This window comes from Colobus angolensis, unplaced genomic scaffold (genome assembly GCF_000951035.1).
Source record: "Colobus angolensis palliatus isolate OR3802 unplaced genomic scaffold, Cang.pa_1.0 Scaffold49, whole genome shotgun sequence".
In the NCBI taxonomy this organism is placed as follows: domain Eukaryota; kingdom Metazoa; phylum Chordata; class Mammalia; order Primates; family Cercopithecidae; genus Colobus; species Colobus angolensis.
The window spans coordinates 11,309,511-11,328,874 of NW_012118376.1; the positions used below are offsets into that span (position 1 = coordinate 11,309,511).

At 37.2% G+C, this 19,364-nt stretch overlaps 1 protein-coding gene across 4 annotated transcripts in view; it reads right to left on the reverse strand.

Annotated features, from left to right (window-relative positions):
* The window catches only part of MAST4 (microtubule associated serine/threonine kinase family member 4), a 357,848-nt gene that overhangs the window by 72,214 nt on the left and 266,270 nt on the right, over positions 1–19,364 (reverse strand). For 3 of the 4 annotated variants that reach the window (XM_011959348.1, XM_011959350.1, XM_011959352.1), the window contains 3 exons: positions 11,361–11,430; positions 6,078–6,156; positions 1,600–1,757 (listed from right to left, as the gene is read on the reverse strand). In XM_011959348.1, the coding sequence (XP_011814738.1) occupies positions 1,600–1,757; positions 6,078–6,156; positions 11,361–11,430 (307 nt within the window). Of the gene's footprint in view, positions 1–1,599; positions 1,758–6,077; positions 6,157–7,596; positions 7,606–11,360; positions 11,431–19,364 lie in introns of all 4 variants that reach the window. The other variant, XM_011959351.1, reaches the window with a different exon arrangement.

Below are 19,364 nucleotides of genomic sequence, written 5' to 3' on the forward strand. Positions count from 1 at the left end.
AAATAAAACAAAATAGGGTAGCTACAAACAGCAACATCTAGGACACGTTTAACAGTGTAATTTCACACTTTTACCATACACCTGCGGTCTGCCACACATCACTGAAAAGGTCTGAGTCTTCCATGGCACAGGTGTCATAATTGAAATCCATTTGCTAGCCTAGCAAATATTTATCTGGGATGCTGAGGTAGGCATTATGTATAATATGAAACAGAGGCATACAACTGTTGTGCATTCTTCTTTACTCTTTCAATAGTAGGTTCATATTCCTTCCTAGTGGTATATAGTTGTGCAACTTCAGTCTATTTATATTCCTAAAGGGATATAGCTTACACTACGCATCTTAGGAATTCCTTTAATAAAACAAAAAATGGCACCCATGTGGTAAAACACGGTGCCTGTAGATGAAATAGTAAAACCAGTTGTTAATTTCATATCTCAGAATAATCTAACATGTCTCACAATTATCTAGTGTGGCTATATTTACTATTAGCTTATGAGACTAAGTGAAGACAAAAAGTACAAAGGCAAATTGCTTCTCATTAAACTTTGATATTCAACTGACCACCTAATAAACAAGCTATTTTTTAATATAATAAAACCTTAAGATATCAAAGTTCACTAATTCTATAGCATCAAGATCTCATACTGCAGTGGACAAGGTGATGCCCTGTCCTGATCCCTCCTTCAAAGAAGGACCTGTTGCCCGGCTGCTGGGAGTGCTGTCCTCAGAAACCTTCAGCTGTCAGTCCCTGCAGGGATGGCATCAGCTGCAAGAAGTCATCTCGCCTGAGGCTGAGTCTTTCCCAGGGTGCCATATCCAGTGAGGGACACAATGACTGAGGTAGGGATGTAAACGAAGGCACATTTGGGCCAAGGGAGCAACTCTGCTGAGTCCTGTCATTCCCGAGCTCTCTGTGGAGTTGGCTAAAGCTGCTGGACTTCTCCCTCTGCCCAATCCTGCCTCCCCCTTCCCTTCCACAGGTGCTAATTTCAAAAGCACTCCCGGAGAAACATCCTGAACAAGAAGCTCTGTTTTAGATTCTGCTTCCTAAAGAAACAAACTCACAGTAAAACTGGCCCTATTCAGTGTCAGGTGGACTACATTTGGCATCCACAAACTTCAGGTGACACAAACTCCTAAAAATGTGTTCACAGTCTTAGTGAAAGTAAGACTTATGACGGGAAGAAAGAATAAAAAGATATTTTGTAATATGAAATCTGGAATTTAAAAAAATCCTCCTATTCTTGTTGTTGTTCTATTTCCACCAGGCTGTTACTTCTTAACATAACAACATTAACTGCTTTTGCACTGCCTTGAAATTTCCAGTGACTAGACGTTTTCATAGGTAGTTCTGAGACCATCATGATTACTACTACTGCTGCAATCAGCAAATTGTGAGAACTGAAAAGGAAAATTGTAAGATGCCTTTCAGTCGTCATTAACAATATTATGTGTACATGGAAACATCATGCTATATTTGTAATAGTTTGCAAGTCAGTTCACACACACATGAACTAAAGGACCGAAGTCTTCACTCAAAATGTTTGAAAATAGAGAATCCAATTAAGTAATGGTTTTCAGCCAGGCCCACACACCTCAGACTTCGGGAACGGGGGCGCATCGGCGTGTTCCTGCATCTGTTCTCAGTGGCGATGCTTTCGGTGGTACAGAAATGTTTCGACAAGAAGTGTAACTCGTCCGGTGTTGGTTGGTATGGTAACTGATGCAACTTCTCCTGGGAGGAACAGGATGACTGAAACAAACCAAAGTGAGGTCACATAACTACCTCAGAAAGAAACTTTTCAAAAGAATAGGAGAGATCGATGAGTTAAACTTGGGTAATTTTTATCGTTTTTTTTTTCAGGTTAAAGTTGTAAGAAGTACTGCCTAAATGTATAACTTGATGTTCTCTCTCAGAGTTCAAAATGCTTTCCCTATTTTGCCTCATTTGTTTATAATTTCCCAAAAGGTAGTTTTCCCTCTGGAGAAAACCCAGGCTCTGAAAATGGATCCGAACCAGTCAAAGCCAAAGCAAGAAAGCGACCACTGGAGTGACATTAGGGAGCACCGTATCGCAGATTAGCTTTCAGTTGAACATGGCACCCCTGAGTTTACTGCTGCTCAAAATCAAATACTGACTTTTAGGTAAATAACATAAAATAAATGATATCATATGAGACGGTCAATAAGGCAACAAAACCTCTTTTTATAATGCATCAGAGTGTGCCATGAGTAAAACAGGGGAAGGATTAAAGAAGATACTTTTCTGAATAAAGCCACTGTTTTAAAATCTGGAATTGAATTTTCTTTATTCCTTTTTCTCAGGGAGAGTGGAGGGTTGAGACTATAACTTAAAATAAAAAGAAAAACTTTCAAGTGGTGTTGAGTTTTTTGTTACATGCCTGTAGATTTGCTTTTTAGAAATCATCATTCAACATTTGGAACCAGGAAAGACAGGAAAGGTGAAGAGCTAAATAACCCTGCTTTTAATCAATCTGAAACATTTAACTAAAAAGCAAAGAAACTATTGTTTTCATTTTTAGTCGGAGGTAAACTCTCTAAGTAATTCTAATAAAAGAGACTGAGAAATTTTTAAGTAAATGGAAACATGGTTAGAGTAAGCACATTTTGAAAGATACTACTTATTTTAAAATGTCAGTTCTAGTAAGCATTTTTTAAAAAAATCATTATATTAAGAGTACCCTTCATAAATACTAAAACACTGCAATGTAGCAAAACTAGAAATTAATGCCCAAAGCTTAAAAATTATTCCTATAACTTGAAATTATAAAACATCTTATTAAGTACATATTAAGACAAAGAGGAAATTTTATAATGTAATGAGATTATTTTACAAGCAATAAAAAAATGAGAACACTACTAGAAAGACTTATGAGATAAATCAAAGCTCTATTCAATAAGTACAGTCATGGCCTTAAACACTTTTCACTAAGAAAAAAGAAATAAAACACATGAACTAAATCAAGTCAAGAAATCAAGAAAAAAAAATAAAATCAATGCAAGCAGGAGATAAGCAGTGGTGATCAGAGGAAAGATAAGGAAATTAGCAAATAGAAAAACAGAATTAAGAATCTGCAGATAGGTCTCAAAGGTAAATCAATGTCCACAATCCTGTATCCAAGATTTCAAAACCCACAAACTCAGAAGTTTGTTCCTAAGTTTACAGTAATCTCTTTTGGTGGCAAAGCACCAACTGAACTGATGTGAAGCTGTTTAAAATATTTATTTAATCTACTTAGTGTGAATGTTGATTCAAGCTGCTGCAGAAATATTAATACATTTGATTATGAGCGGCTGGCCCCACTGTTGCTGGTCTGTTACGTACAGAACAGGGATGTTACCTTTCTCAAAGTGAAAATTCCAAAACACACCAGGCTCAAGATATTATGCAACTGTACTTGCACAGGAACAGTATCTACTGACTTCAGAGAAGGGTCCAAAGAATGAACATATAAGAAAAAAATTATGCTGCTAGTTCTTAAGGCAATTAGAGTTCCAAAACCATGTTCTGAGTCATGATATCACTCAATAAGTATTTAGTCTCTGCAGGTAACCATTTTGCAAAGGATAGTATTCATATGCACATACAAGTTTCTACTTTTTATTAAATCATATCATTTTATAGACATACCTCATATTTTTAAGAGTACTTATATTCTTATTTCTGTACTTTCACTCAGCAGAAAATAATTTATCTGGTAAGAAACATATGGGAGAATGTCTTCTGACTGCTACAATTCTATAGTACTTATTTCAAAATTAAGAATTATCTGAATATCATATTGGAAAAGCTCCACAAATTAATTTTAACTGCAAACTGTGATGTTAGAAGAAATTGCAACACTGAATATTCTCTGGGAGGACTGATTTACTTCATCTGGATAAATCTTTCCAGTTTCAGAATATAGCATTTTTAACATTTAGCAATTTTGCAGTTTCCACAATAAACAAAGGATACAGATATTATAATGTTTACATTTCAGTCTGGCATTCAGACAACAGCTGAAATTATCTGTAAAGTTTAAACTATATTTTCAAAGTGCTTCAAAGTCACTATATTTTAAAGTGACCAGGTCAGCTTTATTAATTACAAGGTTTATCTGAAGAAATACCATGTAAATTCCTTTAAAAAAGCCAAGAGACTGGGTTCTAAAACTGCTCACCATATTCTTACTGAGAAAACAATGGAACAGTAAACAGTCACTCAGTTAAACAGTCTCTCTGTGCCTCAGATTTCTGGCTCATACAACGAAAAAAACAACAGCAATTACCTGATAGGGGATGTTGCTAAGATTAAATGAGCCAATGAATTTTAAGAATTTAGACCAGGGCCTGGCGTATAACCGATATTTATAAAACAACATTATTTTAAAAATTATTTCTACCAAACAGGGTCTGATTTTATGTAGCTCACCTTTTATTATGTATTCACTTTTAAAAATGAATGACTTACTAAAGATGGAAAGAATACAAATCCTGAACTCTCTCCTATTTTTCTTGCAAAAGAGAGATTTCTATGTCCAAGTTATAATGAAACTTGACTGAAGGCAATGCAAGGTGATAGAGTTGAAATAAAAAAAAAAAATGGAGTTAAAAGACACATCTAAAATACTGGCCAATAACCACTGATAGTGACTGCCATAAGAATCAAGGATGACTTCACTATTATTTACTGACAATTTTATTCATTCATGCTATTCAGGACTTTCAAGCATCCTTTACTGATGCTGATGTGCCTCTGAAACCACTCAAGGTTGTTAGCATGTTTCTAAAAATATGATCTAAATGGACAATAGACTCATATATCACAACAAAATGGAATAATGGATAGAAAAATAAATTACCTTTGCTCAATGAAATATCAAAAAGAGATGGTAAAAATAATGCAACAGTTTTTAATAATTTGGTTTTAAAGGTACTCCAGAAAATCTACGCTATATTATTATACTTGGAATTCTGGAAATACATCAGTATAAGGCAGAGGTGATACCAGTTAGAATTTATCTATTTAACTGTAGTTTCTCGTCATTCAAGTGTTATTAAGTGCCTAAATCTATGTGCTTAATGGAGTGCTAGGGGCTATAAAAAATACAATAGATGGATATCCCTAAACAATAAACCAGAGATTTTGACAAAATGAGGCTCTAGGTCCACATTCCTCGCTGGTACAAATAGAGCTAGATCACTCCATATATTGAACATCTGCAACCTACTAGGTCTTTCTAAATGACCAACTTGTTTCTACGGCCCTGCAGATACAGTTATCCCACATGATTACTAATGTGAACTAAAAACACATAGATCTAACCTACTGAGTTGTTTCCAGTAATTGCTAGGTCTCTTGTTGAAATGTTAAGTTTGGGGCAAGAGTATCCATTTTCCTCTATCCTAGTTTCATAATTCCACCATGTCTCTATTTATCTTAACCTTCTTCCAAGTTGTTTTAATTTCTTCTTAAAAGAAAGTTCTTACCTAGAAGGCATAAATTAAGACTTGCCTTTTTTTTTCTTTGAAGGAGAGAAAAAAACAAAACAAAACAAACCTCTATCTAAGCCACATAGGAAGAAAGACACAGTCTGTGAAAGTTCAATGGCATTTTTAGCACTCATGTCACTGGCATGGAACCAAAGCAATAAAACTAGATTGTGTTTTTTTCCCCCAAACTACACCAAATGTTATTAAAATGAAAGCTTCCAGTCTCCTCCAAACGTGTGATCCTGGAACTTCCTCAATTTATGCACTACAGTTTAAAAGCTTGCAGTGAAAGTATGTCCTTTTTATGTTTGTCAGGCTATCATTTGATGCGTCGCTTATTCAGAGTGGCAGACACACAGAATTTATCTTCTCCTCCCTACCAGGAAACACCCAGAGAAAACACTGCCTGTGTAATAGCTCTGTTGTTGTGAGGAAGAGAAAAAAAGAAAAAAACACTGCCTGTGTAATAGCTCTGTTGTTGTGAGGAAGAGAAAAAAAGAAAAAAACACTGCCTGTGTAATAGCTCTGTTGTTGTGAGGAAGAGAAAAAAGAAAAAAAAAAAAAGTCAGGCACTTACAGAGACCGTAGAGCTGGGTGTGTTTGTCCCATAGCCAGAGGAAGGGAGAGAAGCCAACGACCAGCGGCGTCCATCAGTCCTATTGAGAAAGTGAGTTTAGCTTAGGCCAACGCTGGCATACTGTCACATGGGAACTCCAGGGAAACTAAGTATTTTTAGTCAAACAAATGACACAAACATAGTCTGTGAGGATGTGGAAATGCTCAGCAAGGGTCAGGGTAAACAAACATTATACAGTAGGTTGACTTTTATTTAAACTGAATCAATACAACCAAACAAGTAGAAAGTGAATGAGTTGATCCATATTATTGATGTCTCACTAATATACTCTGACAAAATGAATACCAGGGATAATTACAATGGTCAGACTCAGCAGATTCAAATGAATAAGAACAGAAAGGGAGGAGGAAAACAGTCTCATCTGGAAACTGATAACCAGAGCAAATGATCTTTGGAAGGGGCTGACTTCCAGCATGGCACAAGAGCCTGTGGGGACTTTCTTTGCATCTGAAACACTTTCTGCTTATGATTTTCAAGGGAACAGTTCTACTCATCATACTTAGGGAAGAAGGGATCATTGGGCTCATGGGTGGCTCAGGCCTGAACTGTCAAATAACTTTAGCATTAAGTAAGTAACCGACCTTATGCTTAGAATCTCTTAAGAGTTACTGCCTTTGGACATGACCTGGCTTGTTATAGCAAAGCCTCCTGCCGAGTCTTTGAGCATGCAGCCCAGCTCTGGCTGGTTAACAGTCGGGGCAGAATGAAACCTTCTCCATCAGTGATAGAACTTAATGCAAAGACTAAGTTGTTTGCCTCAGTCTTAGAGGCAAAGCTGGCAGGAGCCATGAAGAGGGTGGTTTGTATCTTCAAGTGACGACAGAATGGGTGGTTTCTCAATTGGAGTTTGGCTGTGAATAAGGGTCATTACAAGGGTCTCAGATGAGTGAATGCAGCAGTAGAAACAATACTGCTGCAAAGGGAAAGGGACACCAGAAAGCAAATTTTCTGAAATCTCTGGCATTCCAGAGCTATTACTTTAAGTGCAATTTTGAGTAAGATTGTGCCTTAAAAGCCATAGAACATTTTGAATGTTCCATGCAAATTTGCCAAGGGGCAAAAAAGGAAACACACACTTTAAAAACAGCAACATGGCATTCTTAGATCAATAAGACTGCAGTGTCATATATGGACATTTCGTAATTTGTGTTATTACGTTTGTAATTATGTTAACTTGCCAAGTGACAAGAGTGGACAAAATTTACCACAGACACATTCACAATAAGTTGAAGTTAGGGAATTCAACAGCATTAGGCTTGAATTTGACAAATGTCACCGTTAGATGTTAATGTAAAAAACTGACATTTTAGCCTAAATTTATATTCATGGAAAAATAAAATTATAGGCTGCCATGGATATAACCTCCAATAAATGCAAATGGTCCATAAAGACAAAATGGAAAAAGTCAAGTGGACAAATCACAGAACTACCACAATGTTAAGATTTTAGTAAAATTTACCTGTCATTTCTGTACCATGATTGGAGTACAATTGAATCAAGTATGTTAAAAAAAAAAAGAAGCAAAATAAGATGTATGTAAATATACCAGATAAAACAAATTGAGATAAGTTATATGTTCTTTTGAAATACTTTTAAACAACTGAAAATGTTAATGATTTAAGAAGTAATTATATAACATGTTTATAAAGATACTTGATTGTTAAATGGACATTATTAAAGAGTTAAGAATCCATACCTGCACTATATATTTTAAGCACCTCCAATTTGATAAAGTAAGAAAAGGATATGATTTTAAAAGAATTATTCAGTCCATTTAATAGCAATTATCAGAAACTAGTCTCTGGAAAGAGTGAGGGACACAATTTCCCCCTGCTATGATTTTGTTTTGTGATTCATTAACTCTCCTTCCCCTCAGGTATCAATGAACATATTTCAGATGAATGAGCAATTCCAAGAGAAGACATGTTCTTATTAGTTCTGAAGCATAAATTACATTTGCTTGCTCCGGAAAACACACAACTAGAAAGATGTTTAAACAAGAATGTGCTCAGTACTCTGTACAGCCACGGACCAGAAATAATTTACAACTCATAAAGTTCCCTAAGTTGTCTGTGTCTATTTATTCAAAGGGAGCACAAAGGACCACTGCATTTTCATTACCATGACAACTGCACATCAGAAGTCACTATACATGCTATATACAGTACTTGAGAGAACATGCCCTTTTTTCAAGAAAGCTATCACACAAGTACAATTTGGATCCTGCTAACAATGTTGTCTTTTCTTTGCAGTAGCTACCATTAAAATGTTACAGGAAGACAAGACTACATTCTTGCCAATGGAACAAGCCTTTTTTGAAAAGAGTCTTTTCCCTTGTGGGTGGGAATCTTGGTGTTACATTAAATTAAAAAGTAAGAAGAAAAAAACATCTGATGGGAACATGGGACACAAAAAAGATCAGCAAAAAAATAACAACCCTTATTTCAATACCACTCACAAAAATTTAGATTATTATGGTACACAACAAAGAAAGAATAAACAGTTCCAATATCAACCTGGCTATTCTAACTGTATGAAGAAGAAGCAGATTTATTGTTATAGTTATCTGGAGTGATACACCGAATATTCCAGTTGATGTTGGAAAAAGTTGAACTATGCCAATATAGTTAACTAAAATCTACTCCAGAATTCTGGAGGTGTAACTGGGAGGTTACAATGATCAGATTCAGCAGATTCAAATGCATAAAAACAGAAACAGAGCAAGAAAAACACTCTTATCTGGAAACTGATAACAAGAGCCAATGATCTTTAGCAGGCCTGACTTCCAGCCCAGTACTCAACAATTGTCGGATGACCTGAACTCAGCAGGCAAGTTTGTCGTAGTAATTGGCTTGTAGAAATACACTTGGAGATTCAACCTAGTGCATAATAACTAAGCAACTAGGAGAGACCCACAGCATTTCTTGGAAGGCTCTATGTTTCCTACAAAAGTGAAAGCAATCTGCAAAACATAAACTTCCACAACTTCTGGGAATGGCAGGAGAGTATTTTTACCTCCATTTCACCACCAGGGAAAAAAGGATTAAGTAGGTCCACAATCAGGTGGATTGTAAATTAATACCACAATTAGCAATGTGAAAATGTTTCCTTGCTCCAGACAAAATCTATACTATGGTTTTCACTTTCATCTTTTATTTTACTTAGCAGTAAAAAATTAATTCGATAATTTCACTCTCAAATCTGCATTTGAAAATATAGAAAGCAAGTCTGTGTCTATACTTGGACTATTTTGTTACAGGGTATGGCTACTAGGAAAGTATTACCACATAAGGTAAGAAAGATCAGAAAAGATTAATAAGCCAGACTTTTATCCCTTTACCCAAGACTACTTTTAAAAACAGAGCAATATTTCCTCAATTGGACTAAATTTTACAAAACAATAACATGTGGGAGTCTCAAAATGACATTATTTCTTAAAGGCTCAGCAATGCGCACCAAATGGAAGGTAACAGAGACCTAGGAGTGGAATCTCCACGTCGCCCGAGGAAAAATCAACTCTAAAATGGAGAGAAATATCCCAGATGTTACATAAAAATACACCAATTTGAGTTTTCATAACACAGGGTTCTGTTTACTTGAATAACAGTTTAAAATGATGATCATTCATGTCCTAATCTAAATTAATACTTTTTGAAGAGTGTGGAGGGAGTTCCATTCGGAAATTCATGCAAAATGAACTAGAGGTCTCCTGTGATAATCTCCTGTCACGGTTTATGGTTTATTCGTCAAAAATTAACATGCCTGGGGAGTTTATGTATTTTTTTTAATAGCATGGAAACCAGATTCACATGTCCTTCAGTCACCTATTTAATTATTAGATTCTCTTCATTTTTATAAATCTGCCAGGATTAAGATACTGTGATTTCTGTCATGTTTAAATGCACTCCATGAGATTTCCATTTTTCTTATTACTTATAATAAATGCATTCTCCCCTTTATAGAGGTAGGTTTTAAAGACTATAGTAGACTACAGTAAACACTTATTTATCAATTTTTATAGGATTTTTTTCCACTTGGAATAGTAGCACTATTATGAATTAATATTCATTGGGCAAACAGGCTTTCTGGGACCAGTACATTTTCTTACAGTACTTAAGAAGCTAAAAAAAGAGAAGTAGGAGCTGGGGTTAAAAACAGCATATGGGTCTCAATAAGTTCCCTGGAGATGATGTTTTCATCACTCTTATATTGTCCCCATGGTGAGATATATAAAGTCATTTAACATATGATGGGAAACAACTTAACTATGAAAGAACAAACCTTTTCACATCAGATTTATAATGAAATCTTAATTACACAGAATTCTGAAAATGCGGCAACTGTTTTTTCTAGACCTAGTAACGTAAAATGCATGACATGCTGACAAACCATCGTGAGGGCACTGCAAGTTTTGCTGGTTAGTCATGTGTGTAAGAACAATTTTTTTTTTAACCTACCTATGTGTCTTTATTAAGTGCTACCTTAATCCACTTCAGGATATAGTTAGGTCTCTGAGGAAAACTGAGTAAATATCTAGGACATTCAGATCATAAACCGAGTTTCTCCTGAATATTCAGAAACTTGGCTGAAGGTGCCACTTTGTTTTCTTGGTGTTTTTCCTGGGCAGAAGAGGACAAGCTATGCACGTGAGAGGGATGAAGGAGTCCAGGAAGGTGAAGGACTGCATCTGACAGGGTGAAGCAGATGAATTCCACATGCAGAACACAGAAGACATGACTGTGCACACTCCTCTGACTTGGCTACATCATAGTAGAAAATCCACAGTGAACATGGTGTGACATGACATTGTGTGCCTGCTATCCTCTGAACAACAAAAACACTTCCTCTTGACTCAGTGGTCCAGTTATAAGACATCTATCTTTGACATCTGGTGCCCAATTGCAAACATGATAGGAAGAGAAAGCAGAAAACATCCTATAGCCCATGTATGGCTTTTTCTCAATGGGATCACTAAATTGCTGGCTTGAAATTGCTAAAGCAGATGTGTTAAAACAAAGCTTTGTGGCAGCCTAAGCTCCTCTGGCCAGTGGGGCTTTGGAGAAGGCCTTACAGAATAATGAGCAGGACCTCACAGGGCACGGAGCAGGGGAGGGGGAGAAGCGGGGACGGGAAGACGCAGGGAGGGGGAAAAGTGGGGAGCGGGAGAGGAAAATGGGATTCTCTCTATAAGACTTTATGCCTCCACTCACATAAAGTCCTTACCTCCGTGCAAAGGAAAAATGGGCTGAGGCACTGGGGGAGAAATTTCTTGGACTATCTTGAGGGCTATTTCCTAGAGAGAGAGAAAAAGAGAAAATTTTACTACATGATTTTGTTTTTGTATCATTTTCACCTCAAGAATCCTCTCCTTAGAAATAAGTTTATTTACATTTCTGTAGAACGTCCTTTCCTCCAATAATGCTTTAGTTTTACCTGGACCAGGGATGGTGGGGTGGGCAGGGGGAGGAGATGGGGATGGGGGAGCATGAGTTCCAGCACAGCTTTCTTAAGTGTGCGAGACACATGAATAAACACATTCAGCTATATCACCAACCAGGAGTCCTGCATGGCTATAACAATACAAATATTTCAATCTGATAGAGTAATGAATATAGACAAGTCTTGGTTGTGACCCTCCAGATGTGAACATTTCAATGAGCAGGATGCAAGGCTAAGCATATGCTTCAATTGGAGGTGTTTTCCATTTCAGCAGGCAGCCTTAGTACTTTTTGTTTACAGTAGACTGAATAAGAGTCTGAGTTCCTGAAGATAAATCCTCATATTCTGAATATTTTAAAGGTGGATATGTCAGAACTAGTTGTAAAACACTGGGAAGACCACAGCAGTTGGGACCTTTTTCTCAATGACCCAGATCTATCTCAGCATTGCCAAGTGGCTCAGCAGGATTACCCCTTGTCAATATTTTCCTCAACAATCCCTCTGCTCCTAAGCAGCTGGACTGTGACTGACCAGGCAGCCTCAAAAAGCCACAGCCACACAAAGGCTGGCAGAGCCCATCTTCCCCAGGCCTTCAGGGGTGGTGTGGAGCAGTGATTGCTCGTTGGAAGGAGGGCAGCTCCTCTGGGGCTTGTTACTTTCTCCATTAGCCCACTCAACCTGCTGCTGATCATTGAGAAAGCTTGGCCAGCAGCTGGCGAGGGCAAGTTCAGGACGCTCCAGACCACCCTGCTTCCCTCTGCATGTTTAATTAGATTGGTGGAATTGTCTGAGGACCACACGGAACTGTAGCTGGTTTAAATAAGTGGGCAAGGAAAGGCTGCAAAGCAATCCTGTACCTTCTAGAAAAAGGAAAAAGGAAAAATAAATCAGGAAGCTACACTTAATCCCTAACAGCAAGTCAAGTGCCACATTACTGGTTTCTTAATGAAAGTGACTACTGTAATTGGGTGTAAGGAATACAAGATTTTACGTCAAAGTCAGTACCTGGCTGTAAAGGTAAACAATTTATTACCAGTGTGCAGAAAGAATAGACTAACACATTAAGGAGGATACATTTAGTGTTACCTTGAGGACGTTTGGACTGACTATATCTCTACTGAAATTCTTCAATTAACTTAAGGTTGCAAATTTTATAGTGATGTCTTCGACAAATGCCATTAACTTTATGACAGACAGCACAATCACAGCCATTTAACTGGGAAGAGCTGAGAAGCCCATTTCTTTATGGATAGAGAATCATGAAGCATTTTTCCCCCTGCTGCAATGAAATTTATCACGGCTTTGCATCTGTTATTCCTTGGGCCCCTGGAGAAATGAATTCTGCTTTTGCCATCCAGTAATCCAGGATTCATTTTGTCCATTTATCTACACAGCTAAATTAAGTTCTTTCAACTTCTCTCAATAGCCTTCATCCCCTCTCCTGACACCCCTAATTTAGCTTGTATATTTCTCCTCATATTCCTTTAAAAATCTCAAATTTCAAGATGGCTAAAAATTGTTTCCTACAGGAAATAATCTAATGACAGAAATATTCACATAAATTTTGTTTTTCATTTGGGAAAAGTGTTCAATTTGCTCACACACCATATAGAGCAAATTACCAGTAAATAATTAGGCGTAACACAACAACTGATTATCTGAAACCAAGACATTCTAAGAACAATCCCTGCTACACCTATTCACTTAAAATGAAATCATAAGGCTAATGAAACCTGGCACCAAATTCTTAGCCCTGTGTGCTTTGGAAAGAAAACACTGTATCTGGAGATTCTAATGTGATCAACTAGAACAATAGAGAGCTTATTAATATATATTTTTTAATCTGAAGAAGGAAGAAACAAGGAATTGACTTAAAACCCTTTTCACTTTTCAGGATATTAATGTATGGTTCCCATGCTGACCCATCATCTTCAGGATGAACAGGCAGAGACATAGATAAAGAGGTGAATTTAACTCTGCTCTTAAAAAAAAAAAACAAAAAAACAAGGCTGCCATTAACCATTTCCCATATTCAGATTTTGCCCTCGCATCTTAGGCTGCGTTTCTAGGTCCATCCCTTGAACATTTTCCTCATTTTCTTCTTATCTACTACACTACTGTAAAATCTAACTTAAATTCCCACATCTTCAACTTCAAGACTATAGAGGTGTTGGTTCTAGCTCACTAATCACAGATGTTTCTGTTTCATGTCAGGCCAAAAAGCTAAATTAAAATGCAAATATATATACATACATATCTTTATACACACACACACATATATACACACACATAGACATACACACATGAATTATCATTAAGGCTCTTAACTGTCAGAGGATATTAGAGAAAATGAGTGAGAATGATGTGGGCTAGAGAAACTGATAATTCCTTAAGGACAAGGGACTCTAGCTCAATTTGGGGGCAGTTTAGCAGGTTTTAGGTAAGAGGAGAAACAGAAGGCGACTTCAGGAAGGAGTCAGAAACAACCCAAACACAATAGGGCAAAGCAATCGAGACAGTTTCTCTGGCAGAAGGGAATTGGGACTGGGAAAGCCAGTGAGCTGTGTTTATTCGTACTGATTAGTTAGAGGCTTTAAGAAATACTTGGAGGCAAGAGAGAGATGCCAGAAGTTCTAAGCTGGCCTGAGTGTACTTGGTGTGGGTGCCCAGGGGAGTAGCAGAGGAGGAGGGACCTAGACTAGGACATGGAAGGCCAATAGAAAGGATATTCTGGTGGGCAAACCAAGCATAGTCGTCAGCGGATTAGAAACAAGAGAAAAAGGATACAGGCTAAAAAAGTGACTGATGTTTCCAATGTGGGTAGATTGGGAAAATGACTGATCCCCTAATAGGAAATTTTGGGAGCGAAATGGAGTGGTGGTGGTAACAGAAGAAAAGGGTAAATGAGCAGTCTATAGATTTCTGTGTTATGTATTACAGAAATTCCTCCATTTTCCTTAGGGAGGAATTATAAGACTAGCAGATTTGGCAGGTAGAAGTCAATCTTTGAAGTCTTCGTTCTTATTTGAAATAAAAATTGATTCCTACTCAGTCTCTGAAGACTTAGCAATGCTATTTTGTTATACAGTGATCAAAATACTGCTAATTTACAAGAGGCCAAATTATAAAGCACATACTATATATTCCAAACTCAGCAAAGAGGACTTGGCTGCTGTGCATATGCACAGTGCTTTCCCAGGATGAGAGCAAGAAGGAGTGAAACCTGAGTCCTATACATGACCTTCACTCCTCATAGCACTGCTCTCTGAATTCATCCACCCGTCTGCAAAGCAATACCTGAGAGACTCCCAGATGAAAACTGGTGCCAGTTAATTCTCTGCCCATATGTGCAGCACTTGCTTATAACTAAAATCCTGCTGCTCCCAGGGATTTGCTGGCTCTTGGATGTTTGAGGGCTAGGATACTTTATAGACTGCTGGTATCGCTGCTGCTGTTTCTGACCTGGTAAAGTAAACCTTAGTAGTGGTCAGGCATTAGGTAGGTAATTAACCCCATGATCCCCATGGGGAACTAGCATGGCTAATACATAAGCAGTGTAGGAAAAACATACTTTACCTAACGGCACTACACAGGGTGCCTCATTTTAGTGGCAGCTATTGTTAAGAAAGTGATTTCCAGATTAATTAAATTGTTTGATTGCTTTATAATTAGACTGGAGAAGTCCTGTGTCTTCGCTACGAGAAGCAAGCTGCAAATCTTTTTAAAAGGCATATGCTATGCCCTCTATAGATTATTAATGTGCTTTTAATAGCTGTCTGTTTGCGAAATGATAGTTTCTGATGACTTGAATTTCTATCAGGACTGAGGGAATCCAAGAATGAATGATAATTGCCATTTAAACTCCTGGTGGATCAAAGAGTAAGCCCCCATTTGAATCCCTGTTGCCATTACTTGATGATCCCCTTAAATGAGTTGTGACATTTGCACCATAACAATCAGTGCTGTGTTTCTTATTGCTGTGTTGGAGATTCCTGGCAAATGGACACTGCTTAAAAATCCTAAAACCAAACTTCACAGCATCAGACCTAGGATCTCCTTGTATGATGAACACCAGCAGATAAAGTGGGCACTGGAACACGATGCAGGAACCTCAACCAGAGTGAACTCTGTAAAATAACAGTTCCGTTCCCCTGAGAACTTTGAGTCCATCTCACCAGACCCAGACAGGTGACTCATGAAAAGAACTAGGAATCTCCCTTTCATTTAGACACCTGTCTCCAACTGGCTCCTCTCCAGATATAATTGTAGAATATTAATTAAACCTGGGCAGCTGTTTCGACTCTAAGTGGCCAAGAAAAAACCTTGATTGGCCTTCAGTGGAATTCTCTGGGTAAGTTGTCAAGTGTTCACAGGCAGGCTAATGAATAGAAGTAGACTCATATGCTTAAGTTTCAAGTAAAGACAGAATTATACACAATGAATCAAGGCTTTCTTATAATCTGGGCTCTCTGAATCTTTGGTTTTTCCTGTCCCTGTCTTATTGACCCTTCCATAGCTATAGCACCATTACTCACTGCTTGACTGAGCCAACAAGTTACTAAACATCTACTCTATAGAGATGGATAACATGATTTGATTTACATTTTAGAAAGATCCTTCTAGCTGTTCTGTGGCCAGTGGGCTTTAGGCAGGCAAGAGCGGAAGCAGGGGGATGAGTTAGGAGGCTACCAGCACAGACAAGGTAAGAGAGATGGTGATTTAGATAGGGTGATTGAAGAGCTGTTATGTTTTGGCAGCAGAGCCAATGGGATTTGCTGGAAAATGGGATTGCGTGGAATAAAGGGGAAAAGAACGCAAAGAAGACTTCAAGATTTTAGAAGCAAGTGAGTATATGGTGGCATCAATTGAGATGGAGAAGACTGAGGGAGAATATGGTTTATCAGTGTGAGAGAGAATTAAGGGCAAAACTTGAACACCTGGGCAAGCTTTAGTCTTTTTTTTTTTTTACTTATGGAGGCTCCACATAAAATAATTTCAAATATATTAAATGTGTTCATAGTCCACAATTCTGCAATCATATATAACGATGTTACATTTAATTGCAGTTCTCAAATGTAACATTTAGAGTACCTAAACATTGAAGAATCCTGTTACAATTTTCTCATTGTATATTAGAGCAAATAACATTTTTTAATCTCATTATTTAGTGCATAAAGAATTTAATGGCCCTAATCTATTTCATTCAAACCAGTCAACAATGCTAAGTAAAATATTTGTAGAGAAGGAAAATTCTACAGGCTAAATATCAAAGTTTGGATAATGATCGTTTTAATCATTCTGTCTCCTGTCCCCATAAGTAAAACTAAATGGAATATAACAATAGGCAGACAATATTCCACTTCTTTCTCTAAATAATTTATAATTGTAAGTGATGGTAAGGGATAAACTCCAGTTATACATCTAGATACACAAAAAGTGTACTTTGAGTTCTCAGTGTCTAATCTCGTCCCTGTTATATAGCAAGCTGAAAATAGCTTTTTTCTACTTTAATAATTATTTATAAGTTCTATTTATGCACAGGGCTTTGAGCTATCTGCTAGAACCGATTACAGCTGAACACAATGTAAAGAGCTAAACGTCTACTTATAGATACAGATGTGTATATCCAACTCCAGACTTACTTCGTGAAATCAATTCTGGATCCTTATCCATGCGACAAAGAAACTTTCTTAAATCAAAGCCCTGAAATATATTTACTTTTTAAGAGAACTGTTTCACAATAGACTGTTGATAAATGGACATGTAATGTTTTCTAAGGAATGACTGATGAGGTTATAGGGAGAAACACATGTAGGGAGTGGAAGAGACACCCAATAAGAGGTCAATTTCTTGTCATAAGACACAGATACCCATTGTCTCCATTTCATGAAGCTGTTTCTCTGGAACTTGTGTACTGTATTTGAAATGCCGTGGCATTGACAGGAATCCCTGGGAGATGTGTTATAATGGGTTCTTGAGAATGTTTTAGCTTTTCATTGACCCTTCCTTATTACTCTGAATTGATGTCACATCTCAAGGTGATCCCAAGTAAAGACTGCTGAATGTCAAGAGTGATGAAGAAAGTTGATTTTTAGTTGTATGTTTTCCTCCCATCTACAGTAATTCATCTTCCTAGCAACAGAGAAGAGATGACTTTTACCCCTTGTTTAAAGTTACTGAGTAGCATTTGTAAGGTCAAGGAAGGGAGGTAAGAACATAGCCACTGTAACAGATATTCCTAAGCTTCATGCAATTTCATGAAACTTGATTCATTCTATTAATCTTACGTAATTAATTATAGACTGAACCTGGATAAGACTCTGAGTTAAAGAATGTAACCTAATGCGTATGTATTTTTTTTTTCTATCTTACATGAAGGGATTTAATTCCTTAACATAATTAGATACACAGAATTTCCCCTTTTTCCTAGAAGAAGGGTGGATGTTATCAGGAAATGGGTTTTTCTCAGACTGTTTGTTTCAATTGCTGAGTAATTTCTAGTCAAACAGAAAGTATTTAAATGAAACACATATCCATATAACTTTCTAAATTCCATCTAAAGGTATTCTCTATTATAAATCTCTTTCTTTTGGCTCTTAGTTAAAAAATAAACACTAACTTTAATGTGGCCCCATTTAACAAATGCTAAACGTTTTGTTTGCCTCTGGTACACATGAATTCTATCTAGAAGAAGCAAAATATGTGAAAAGATGTTTTCCTTTTCAAGTTAATCATTTTTCAATTTCTAACTTCAGAAGTGTGTTCAGACTTAAAGGATCAAAGGCATTTAACCCTGTTGCTTCACAATAAAATAACATGTGATGTGCTAAGAATCTATCAAATCAGAATTCTGACTTTTCAGTTCCCATAAACCATACAGGAAATCTTGGAAACTCTTAGCCTGCAGATATTTATTCCTCTAATATTTTTCTCACACTCACTTCCTCCATTTCCTTAGATCAATAAACAGGTGTCAATGGGAACTGCATATGAGAATCACCTTTGAAGCTTTAAAAATGATGTCCAGCCCCTATCCCAACTTCCCTTTTTGGTGACACTTTTTATATTTCAAATTTAGAGGAAAGCTGTAACAATAGTAGAGAGAGCTTCTGCTCTCTTTCCTCAGATTCACCTGTTTAACATTTACAATTACTTTATTACTATTTCTCTCCATATTTTTAAATTTGGATTTTAACATTATTTAAATAAGTCAGAAACATGGTCTTATAACTCTAAATTTTTGTATATATGTCCTATGACCAAGGACATTCTCTTACACGCCCACAGTTCGATTTTCAAAATTAGGAAATACAATATTGATACAATGTTATTATGTAATCTGTACTCCATATTTAAATTTAATCTCACCAATTGTCCAAATAATGTCCTTTAGGGCTATTCTCTTCTCTTGCTTTAGTATCTGATCCAGCATTTCTCATTGCATTTAGTTGCTATGTCTCTCTGGTTTCATTCAGTCTGAAACAGTTCCTCAATTATACCTCTGCCTTAAAGACCTTGACACTTTTAAAGATTGAAGGTAGGCTGGGCACAGTGGCTCACACCTGTAATCCCAGCACTTTGGGAGGATCACGAGGTCAAGAGATGGAGACCATCCTGGCCAACATGGTGAAACCCTGTCAAAAATTAGCTGGGCATGGTGGCATGTGCCTGTAGTCCCAGCTACTCGGGAAGCTGAGGCAGGAGAATCACTTGCACCCTGGAGGCAGAGGCTGCAGTGAGCTGAGATCCCATCGCTGTACTCCAGCCTGACAACAGAATGAGACTCTG